The sequence below is a fragment of the Myotis nattereri genome, assembly GCF_964212035.1.
Source record: "Myotis nattereri genome assembly, chromosome: 15".
Taxonomy (NCBI): Eukaryota; Metazoa; Chordata; class Mammalia; order Chiroptera; family Vespertilionidae; genus Myotis; species Myotis nattereri.
This window is the reverse complement of record NC_138090.1, coordinates 49053943-49064111: the sequence shown is the minus strand read 5'-3', so window position 1 is coordinate 49064111 and position 10169 is coordinate 49053943. Positions and strand designations below refer to the sequence as shown.

General features: G+C 54.5%; 1 protein-coding gene across 1 annotated transcript; it reads right to left on the bottom strand.

Annotated features, from left to right (window-relative positions):
* Positions 1-1377: 1377 nt before the first annotated feature.
* Positions 1378-5670, bottom strand: PPP1R15A (protein phosphatase 1 regulatory subunit 15A). The gene is made up of 3 exons (XM_081108200.1): positions 5372-5670; positions 2362-4326; positions 1378-1816 (listed from the first exon to the last, which is right to left on the bottom strand). Exons 1-3 carry the CDS (start codon positions 5429-5431, stop codon positions 1466-1468), a joined length of 2376 nt encoding a protein of 791 aa, XP_080964326.1. The 5' UTR covers positions 5432-5670; the 3' UTR covers positions 1378-1465.
* Positions 5671-10169: the final 4499 nt, after the last annotated feature.

The window sequence follows — 10169 nt, the reverse complement described above, 5'->3', positions numbered from 1 at the left end:
CAGTGCATCATGGGAGACAGGGTCTTAACAAAAAACCAAACCACTCCTCCGCTATGGACAAAGGCACATGGAGGCGCAAGTCAGCCGGCTCAAAGCAAGGCATCTCAAAGAAGTTTTCGCCGAAACCGGTGTGGCTCAGTGGATAGAGCGTCGGCCTGCGGACTGAGAGGTCCCGGGTTCGATTCCGGTCAAGGGCATGTACCTGGGTTGCGGGCACATCCCGAGGGGGTGTGCAGGAGGCAGCTGATCGATGTTTCTCTCTCATCGGTGTTTCTCTCTATCTCTCTCCCTTCCTCTCTGTAAAAAATCAATAAAATATATTAAAAAAAATAAAATAAAAAATAAAAGAAGTTTTCATACTACACCTAGAGAATCACAAGGAACTAGCCGATTCACCAGGGGTCAGGAATGGGAACATGGGATAGTAGGCAGAGCTCACGCAAAGATCGTAAGGGGGAAGGGGGCTAGGTTGCTTGGGAAAATGAAAGGCTAGTGCGGTAGGAGCCTGGGGAACCAATCGAGGAGGGGGAGCGGGAGGTTGGACAGGGTGCCCTTGCTGGACAGATCTTACCAGATCAGAAGAGAAAGTTCTAAGCTGGAGACATAAACTTGGGTGGTAACTGAAGACATGCATGGGTGAGGGAGAATAATTACAATACCCGCTAACACATTTAACTGACAAGCATTTTTTTTTAATATCTTTGATTTCAGAGAGGAACGGAGAGGGAGAGAAACATCAATGATGAGAATCATTGATAGGCTGCCTCCTGCCCCCCACCCCCCCTAGGGACCAAGCCTGCATCCTGGGCATGTGCCCTGATGGGGAATCGAACAGTGACCTGGTTTATAGGTCAACACTCAACCACTGAGCTGGCAGGGCAACAAGCATTACTTTAAACACAAACTCCTTTGGGGCCTTTGTAATCCCCTAAGGTATATACAGTTGTTTGCCATGTTTTACAGATAAGGAAACTGAGGCAATGGGCACAGGGCTTGTAAATGTTAAATCGGGGCAGCTGAAAAACCTTAAGGAACTCACCATGTGAAGGCCAGTAGGAGGATGTTTGTATATTCCAGGGAGATGCAGAAAACTGGAGCTTAACCCTTGGTCAGAGACCAGTGAGTCTAGCTCCCAGCCCCCTTTGAGGAGATAACTGTCCCAAGTCTAATAAAACCTAGGTGGAAGCCAAAGAAAAACTACAAAACTCACCCACCTTTTGTTCAAAAGAAGCCTCAGGAGAAGAGGCAAGTTTGAGGGATGATGGGAAATGTAGTTTATCCTCTATTAAGGCATCACCTCTTCCCTATTCCCCCCAACTACTTCCAGGACCCAGGAGAGGCAGATACTGTCAGTTCATATACACAAGGTGACATTGCTCAGTACAAACTAAAAGACTTTATTTCTTAAACCAACTGGTAAAAAAATAAATAGTGAATAATTGAATAACACAAAAACCACAGGATCCTAGCCACGCCTCCCACTGAGGTCTAAGGCAGGAGACTCGGACACATAAAGAGGGGAGGGAGAGGCCACAGTATGGCTCAAGAGTGTGGCCTGGACACAGGATGTGGGCAAGGTCTGGGTCGTGGCCGGTATGGCAGCCAAAGAAGAGGGAGGGTCCCCGAGGCGTGCCCAGGCCCTGGCCCGAGCAGCAGGGGTGAGGCAGGGGCCCAGTTTCTCCTCAGCCTGGGCAATTCGGCGGGCAAAGCGGCTTCGATCCCGGGCAACCTGCTCCCAGGGGCCCCTTCGGGCAGCCTGGGCTGGTCCAGCCCAGACAATCAGGAAATGGATGGAGACCTTCTCAGAGAAGTGCACCTGGAGCAGACCGGCACAGACATACGGACACAGGATACACACGGCCACAGGGGGGGGAGGGAAGAGAGAACCAGACAAAAATTACACAAATGCTTGCATCTGTCTAGTCACCTGCCTGCCACCAAATTCTCCATCTGACTCACTGAAGACGGAGGTGGTTCTCTGGGGCTGACAAATACCACAGCTGCCCCCAGGGAGCCCAGCCTCTTGCAAAGGATTGCATGACAATGAGCACAGCCCTCCCAGTGGAGTTCACATGCAACCCTCTGTAACACACACGGGCCGAGTCCCAGCTCCCGCCTCCCTAACACTCAGGAATCCCAGGCGCTCTCCCTCCGGGGGCACGCCCACGCCTCTCAGCTAATCCTGGGCTAACCCCTCCCCCCCACCCGCCCCAACCTGTCTCTAGCCCCCTTTTCTCATACTTTCTAGTGAGCCAAAGCAGCCCTGCGGAGGCGCGCTCCCCCCTGTTTCTTCTGTCCTAAGCCCTTGTTTTACTGTCCCCAGCTTTAAAAAATAAGGGAATCAGAGCCCTCAGCACCAACCTTTCTGGCCTTTTGGGGAGTCTCGGGGTCCGGATGCTGGGTGGGGGTTCCTGCAGACTTGAGCCGCCTTTGCAGGCGGAGGGGCAGCCGAGGAAGAGGCCAGGGAGGTGGTGGCTTCTCTCCTGGTAGATAGATGGCCACTCGGAAGGGCTCAGCTTCTCCCCATTCAGCAGCTTCCACTCCCTCTGTCTCCTCTCCAGGTGGGTATGTCCAGTCCCTGAGGAGGGCACTCTGGGCCTGAAGGGAAGAACTTGGGTCCGAGCCAGCTGTCTCTGAATCATCTTTCTCATCCTCATTCTCCTCATCTTCCTCCTCTGTGTCTTCTTCTGGCCGGTACACCCAGGCCCTCAAGAAGGTACTTGTGGGGGGAATGGAAGAGGGACCCTCAGCTTCTCCCTCCTCCTCAGCTGCTCCTGAATCACTATCTTCCTCTTCCTCCTCTGTGTCCTCTCCTGGTTGGTACACCCAGGCCCTCAAGAAGGTACTTGTGGGGGGAATGGGAGAGGGACCCTCAGCTTCTCCCTCCTCCTCAGATACTCCTGAATCACTGTCCTCATCTTCCTCCTCTGTGTCCTCTCCTGGTCGGTACACCCAGGCCCTCAAGAAGGTATTTGTGGGGGGGATGGAAGAGGGACCCTCAGCTTCTCCCTCCTCCTCAGATGCTCCTGAATCACTGTCCTCATCTTCCTCCTCTGTGTCCTCTCCTGGTTGGTACACCCAGGCCCTCAAGAAGGTACTTGTGGGGGGGATGGAAGAGGGACCCTCAGCTTCTCCCTCCTCCTCAGATGCTCCTGAATCACTGTCCTCATCTTCCTCCTCTGTGTCCTCTCCTGGTTGGTACACCCAGGCCCTCAAGAAGGTACTTGTGGGGGGAATGGAAGAGGGACCCTCAGCTTCTCCCTCCTCCTCAGATGCTCCTGAATCACTGTCCTCATCTTCCGCCTCTGTGTCCTCTCCTGGCCAACACACCCAGGCCTTCATGAAAGCACTTGTGGTGGGGATGGCTGACAGACCCTCAGCTTCCTCTGAAGCGTTGTCCTCCTCCTCTTCCTCTGTGATCTTATTGGGTTGATGCTGCCAGGTCCTGAGCAGGGGCCTGTGGCTTAGAACTGAGGAGTGTGGCTCTGGGTCGGCTTCTTTCTCAGCCTTTCCATCCTTTTCCTCAGATTCCTCCCCTGAATTACACTCCCAGGCGCTGGGGCGGGAGCCTGCAGATGAAGAGGTAATGGAGATCTTCCCGGTGTCTTCGCTCTCTGCTCTTTCTTCCTCCTTAGCTCCAGCCTCCTCTTCCCCTGCAGCACACACCCAAGCACTGGGCTTGGATCCTGGGGATGAGGGGGGAGTAGATGTTGTGGGAACTTTGTTTACAGCTTCTCCAGCCTCCTCCTCCTCCTCCCTCCCTGGACAGTGCTCCCAGTGTGATGGAGGGAAAGAGAAGAATGTCATCACTTTATCCTCAGCAACTCCTCCTTCCTCAGTCTCCTCTTCCGCAGGAGGGCCTTGCAGGGTCCTCAGAAGGCTGACGGACGTGGGAGCAGGCTGGCAACCGATATAGTCACTTCCTTGCTCTTTAGGGATGCTGGTTGCTTCTTCCCCACCATATTCTTCATCATCATCATCTGAAAGTCCCCAGGCTTCAGGAAGAGAACTGTTGGCCTCTCGGTCAGGGCAGGACGACCCGCCATCCTCCACAGCTCTTCCACCATCTCCAGGCTCCCGCGGAGGGTGCCCACCCCATGGGGCATAGCGGGTGGCCAAAGCAGCCTTAGTCACTTCCTCCAGGCAAGCTTCTCCCCGATCTGCGCTCGTGACTGCGTCCTCCAGCCAGGGCTTTAGAGGTCCTGGGCCCCTGAGCCGGCTCCAGGCCCTGCTGAGAAGGCCCATCAGCGGGGACAGGAGGAAGAAGGGGTGGGCATCCCTCCAGGGGAGGGGCTGGGGCACTTGGCCTGGAGCCATCTGTCTGGGCTGGGGAAAAGGGAGGAAGAAGCCATTTAGGAAACAGCATCAGGGGATGAGACCTTGAGTCAGCAACGGAAACACTAACACAAATAGCAACATGAGTCCCTGCCAACATTCCTTTCCGATTACCAGCCACTCCCATCTCTGTCTGTAGGTTCCTGCCTCTCTTTCCTTTCAATACCCAGGAGTCGGGGTCCCCATTCCCTCCTTCCTTAGACCCAAAAGTCCAAGGCCCCCATTTTCCCTCAGGCCCAAGTAAGGAGAAGACAGGTCCTCTATTAGTTCCCCTTCGGGATAAAGTCCTGGTCTTTGGTTCTGACAAGCCAGGCCCCCCAACACCCGCCTCCCCTGGAGACTCAAAAATTCCAACCCCGGACCTCCCCAAACCCCGTCTGTAATACTCCCAACAATAAAGATAAACATTTAAAAAATAACAAAACAAGGCCACCAGAGGCTCAGAGGCACACACACAGAGGGAAGATGGCCATGTGACAACGGAGGCAGCGCTAGGAGCCAAGGAATTCCAAGAACTGACAACAAACACCAGAAAATAAGCAGCGAGGAAGAATTCTGTCTTAGGGCCTTCAGAGGGAGCGTGGCCCTGCTGCCATCTTTTTTTTTCTTTCTTTCTTTTTCTTCCTGCTGCCATCTTTACTGCAGACTTCTAGCCTCCAGAACTGAGGGCGAATAAATTTGTTTTAAGCAAAAAGATAAAAATTAAAAAAAAAATTCCGGCCTGCTCAGCCCCCTGGTTCCTCACTGGGGACCGAGTCTGGCTCCTAGACCTTCCCCCGTCGGGCTCAGCACCCCACGCTCCCAGCCCCTCTACTCACGTCGGCGCCCTGGGGCCTGGCCCCGCCCCGCCGCCCCCACCGGACACAGGAATTCCGGTTCCCAGGCCTCTTCCTCAGGACCCAGGAGTCCCGGCCCCCAACAGTCCTGTCTCGTTACCCAGAAGTCCAAGCTCCCTCCTCCTCAACGACCGAAAGTCTGAGCCCTCGCCCCCCGCCCGCGGAGACCCGTGCGTTCCCGTCCCTCGTCCCTCACTCACCGGGTGCGGGCTGCGCGTCACCTCGGGGGCAAAAGCGCCGGCTTGGGCTGCCAGGAGCATTCGCGGGTCCGGACGGCTCGGGAGGCCGGCGCTTTCATCTCGCCCTGCGGCGTCGGGCTGGGCGCTCAAACTGTCTCCGGTCGCTGCAAGCGCGGTCGCGACAAACGGGCGCGGGGTCTCGCGGAGCGGCGGGGTCTCGCGGAGCGGCGCGTGAAATCAACAACTGAGCTGGGAACGGAGCCAATGAGCGTGCGCCACCGCCCGCGAGGCTTCTTTTATAGTCTTACACCGCCGGACGTGCTGACGTCTCGAAAAGGGGCGGGGCTTCGAAACGAAAACGCAGAGAAACAGGAAGGGAAAGAAGGCTGGAATTCTCGCGGGGATTCCGGGCTTGGTGTCGTCACCGCGGCATTTTAAGCGTGACCACGCCCCGACACAAGCCAGCTGTCAATCAAATGCGTCATGGGCTCTAGCCGTGAGGGAGTTCTCTGACCCCAATTGAACCCGCAAGGCCCCGGTCTAGAGTCTCCCACCGTCGCATCCGGTAGGGGAGAGTATTCCTGTTTTTTTGTTTGTTTGTAATATATTTTTTATTGATTTCAGAGAGGAAAGGAGAGGGGGGGGAGAGAGAGAGATAGAAACATCAATGATGAGAATCATTGATCGGCTGCCTCCTGCACGCCCCCCCCCCCGCCCCCCCCCCGCTGGGGAGCAGCCCGCAACCCAGGCATGTGCCCTTGACTGGAATTGAACCTGGGACCCTTCAGTCCGTAGGCCAACGCTTTAGCCACTGCGCCAAACCAGCTAGGGCTAGGGCAGTATTCTTGTTTTTAATTTCACAGATGGAGAAACTGAGTCTTGGGAATGGAGTGCGCCTGCCCAGATGGCCACAGCAGAGTGTAGACTCGCAGCAAATGAAAACTAGAACGCAAACATCCTGAAGGTAGATCCTTTATTTTGCTCACTGCTTTCTTCCCAGTGCCTGGCACATAGTAGGTACTCAACCAATATTGAGTGAGTGGACACCCCTTCCCGGTTTCATGCCTGGATTTCACCCGCTTCAAAAATCATCCAAGAGCTCTGATTACACAAACTGAAATTCTGGTTGGGTGGCATCGCATGAACCTGATGGGAGCGGGGGTCTTCTGCCAAAAGCTCCAGGCCTAGGGCCTGCCAGTGGTCGGCAAACTTGCGGCTCGGCAAACCGCAGCTCAGGAGCCACATGCGGCTCGCGAGCCACGGTTTGCCGACCACCGGGCCTAGCCCAATCCACCTGGGAGCTGAGTAAGCCAGGACAAGAAGAATAGGGAAACCGAGGCCCTCAAATAGCAGCCACCTGGTAAATCCTATCTTCCCTAAACCAAGGACACTTCAAAGAGTAAGTGGGGCCCTAACCGGTTTGGCTCAGCGGAGAGAGCGCCAGCCTACGGACTGAAGGGTCCCAGGTTCCATTCTTGTCAAGGGCATGGACCTTGGTTGCAGGCACATCCCCAGTAGGGGGTGTGCAGGAGGCAGCTGATCGATGTTTCTAACTCTCTATCCCTTTCCCTTCCTCCCTGTAAAAAATCAATAAAATATGTTAAAAGAAAAAGAGTAGGTGGGACAGGCAGAAATCCAATCAGTGCCATTTGCCAACCACACCCAAAGACAGATGAGATCAAGATAATAAACCTGCTGTACCAACAGCAGCATAAAGCTGATGATTATTCTATTGGAATCCTCCCCTAAGTCCCCCTCTAAACACCCAGCCTTTAAAACCCCTCGAAACAAAGGCCCCGATACTGCCAGAGCCAACCCGTGGCTGAAATGCCGGCTTGGAGAGAGGCACATGTTTCTGACGCACCTGCTCTCATCGGCACCGCTTATGCACCCGGCAGCTCATGCAGTCTGTGGTGTAAGCATTTCATTGGCTCATCTGCTCCAGTTAGAATTGATAACCCCACCCGCAAACTGCGTTTCCCCCGTTTCCTCTTTCATAATTCATAGCAAAACTTGTATTAAAGGTCAAGTACCGTTTCCTGAGTGAAGGGGAATTACCACAGCAGCACGGTGAAGGTGCTAGAGAGCTTACATGTATCCTGTGTGGACTTTCCAGTCTGAACAGCAACACGAGGTGTCTTCTGGTTAAGAGTTTAGTATTGTTGCCGGGAGCAGTCAACTGAGTAAACATGATGGAGGTTCCACAGAAGGGCCACCCCTAGACTTAGGGGCCACATTGTGTTTTGTGGGATAACATGTTGATGGAAACAAAGACGCCTCCCGACAGATGTTGGGGTGGTGTCACATGGGAGCAACTAGTACCGTTGGGGGCAGCGGGAAGGGCACAGGTGTTAGACCTCTGGGGTCAGGCCATACTTGGGTTCAGCGACCTTGGTTCTTGGGTTCTGGCTATGGAAGAATTCAGAGCCAAGACTCCAACTATAAGAGAATATTTATTTATAAAATCATGGAGGTGGCCCTAGCCGGATTGGCTCAGTGGGTAGAGTGTCGGCCTGCGAACTGAAAGGTCCCAGGTTCGATTCCGGTCTAGGGCACATGCCCGGGTTGTGGGCTCGATCCCCAGTGGGGGGCGTGCAGGTGGCAGCCGATCCACCATGATTCTCTCTCATCATGGATGTTTCTATTTCTCTCTCCTTCTTCCTTCCTCTCTGAAATCAATACAAATATACTTTTTAAAAATCATGAAGGTGGTTGCCGAAACCGGTTTGGCTCAGTGGATAGAGCGTCGGCCTGCGGACTGAAGGGTCCCAGGTTCGATTCCGGTCAAGGGCATGTACCTGGGTTGCGGGCACGTCCCCAGTGGGAGATGTGCAGGAGGCAGCTGATCGATGTTCCTCTCTCATCGATGTTTCTAACTCTCTATCTCTCTCCCTTCCTCTCTGTAAAAAATCAATAAAATATATTTAAAAAAAAAAAAATCATGAAGGTGGAAGAAGTAATACATAGAAGAAATAGGCTTAGGAGACAAGTTGTAGAGATAAAGGAAGGGTTCTTGGAGCTTAGAAGTGAGGAAGATAAAGTTGACACCCTGGGTATCGGGGTGGGGGAGGCAAAGGAGTGCTCCTGGGAGGGAGAGCCCTCGGGGTCCTCTGTCCTAAGGGTTTTTTTTGTTTTGTTTTTTAAATATATTTTACTGATTTTTTACAGAGAGGAAGGGAGAGGGACAGACAGAAACATCGATGAGAGAGAAACACCAATCAGCTGCCCCCTGCACACTCCCCACTGGGGATGTGCCCACAACCAAGGCACATGCCCTTGACCGGAATCGAACCTGGGACCCTCGAGTCCGCAGGCTGACGCTCCATCCACTGAGCCAAACCAGTTAGGGCATGTCCTAAGGGTTTTAAGGGTGGAGATTTTAGGGGAGGTGTCAGGGGGAACAACACACACACACACACACACACACACAAACGAAGGTCCTAGCAAGTGCTCTCCTTCCAGGAGCACCCCCTCGCCTTCCCCTCCCACCCCTTCTCCCTCCACAGGCCTGCATCCTCTAAACTCTAAGGGACCCCATGAGGCTGGCAACCAGAGCAGCAATGGGCAGTGGCAGCTCATCCCGGGCCAACCCCCTGACCCTGACCCTGTTCCCCAAACCCCCCTTTCTCTGACTTCTTAGTGAGCCAGAGCAGCCCAGCCCAGCTCATTTCCCCAGCCCTCCCGTGTTTCACTGTCCCCAGCTTCAACAAAAAGCATCTAAAATTCACCTGGCTTCCTGTTGTGAATTTTTTCCTGCAGGAAGTCAAAAACCCACACACTACTGCCGGTCCTAGGCAGACCCTCACAGGGCCAGGTCGCCTTCCTGGTAACACCACCCCCCCCCCCACTTGGTCCATCATTTTGCTCCTCAAAATATGCCCAGGGACCACGTCTCCCTCCTGAGGGGGTCAGTCTTAGCCTGGAGCAGAATTCTCACCTGGATCTGAGGTGGCTATCTGACCCGCTACAGCCAGAATCAACTTGACCCTGCTAGAGCCGGAATCCAGGACTTCAAGGCCACTCCCTCCTCCCAGGAGGACTGGGACCCACCCTCAGAGCCACACTTCCTGACCCAGGCTCCACTCACAACTCAGGAGTCCTTGAGTCCTAGCTCACACCTTTCCAGATACCCAGGGCTCTGAAACACCACCCCTCCCAAGAGCCGAGCCATCTCCATTCTGGGTACCCCGTATCTCAGGCCCCTGACCCCAACCAGCCCGTGGAGATCCTGGCCTTGAGGCTCAGCTCCTACTCTCCAAACATTTGGGATGACCAGCCTCAGCCCTGAGGGGACCCCGGCTCTCCAGGCCCCAGCCCAGCAGGGAGCCAGGAGTCAGGGGTGGCCCAGCTCCTCCCCTCAGCTGTGGGGGCAGCTGAGCCAGGGGTCAGGCTGTGGTGGGGAGGCCAAGAGGGGCGGGGTCAGCGGGGATTGGGAGGGGAGACAGCAGCGTGGGCGGCTGGAGGGAGGGAAAGACCAGCAGAGAGAAGGAAACTGGGAGAGGGAAGAAGAGAAAGTGAAAAGGAGAAGCAGGGAGAGGAGGAACCAGCAGAAGTGGAGGGCGAGAGAGAGAGAGAGAGAGAGAGAGAGAGAGAGAGAGAGAGAGAAAGAGGGAGAGATTGAATGGGAGGGGGAGAGAGAGACTTGGGCTAGACAGGGAGAGAGAGAGGGAAAGAACAAGATAGAGACTTAAGGAAGAGACTGGAGTCCCAGAGGAAAAGATTTAAGACGGAAACAGAAACAGGGATTGGGAGAGAAAGTGATATGGGGGTGTGTGTGTGTGAGGGACGGAGGGAGGGAGAGAGACATGAGTAAGAGAGG

Bases quoted from the DNA above. Each gene is read 5' to 3' on its own strand.
- PPP1R15A (XM_081108200.1), bottom strand. From the start codon at position 5,431: ATGCTCCTGGCAGCCCAAGCCGGCGCTTTTGCCCCCGAGGTGACGCGC. The intron at 4,327-5,371 runs GTGAGTGAGGGA...CCTTTTCCCCAG, and splicing joins TGACGCGCAGCCCGCACCCG to CCCAGACAGATGGCTCCAGG. The intron at 1,817-2,361 runs GTTGGTGCTGAG...GGTCTGCTCCAG, and splicing joins CTCCCCAAAAGGCCAGAAAG to GTGCACTTCTCTGAGAAGGT.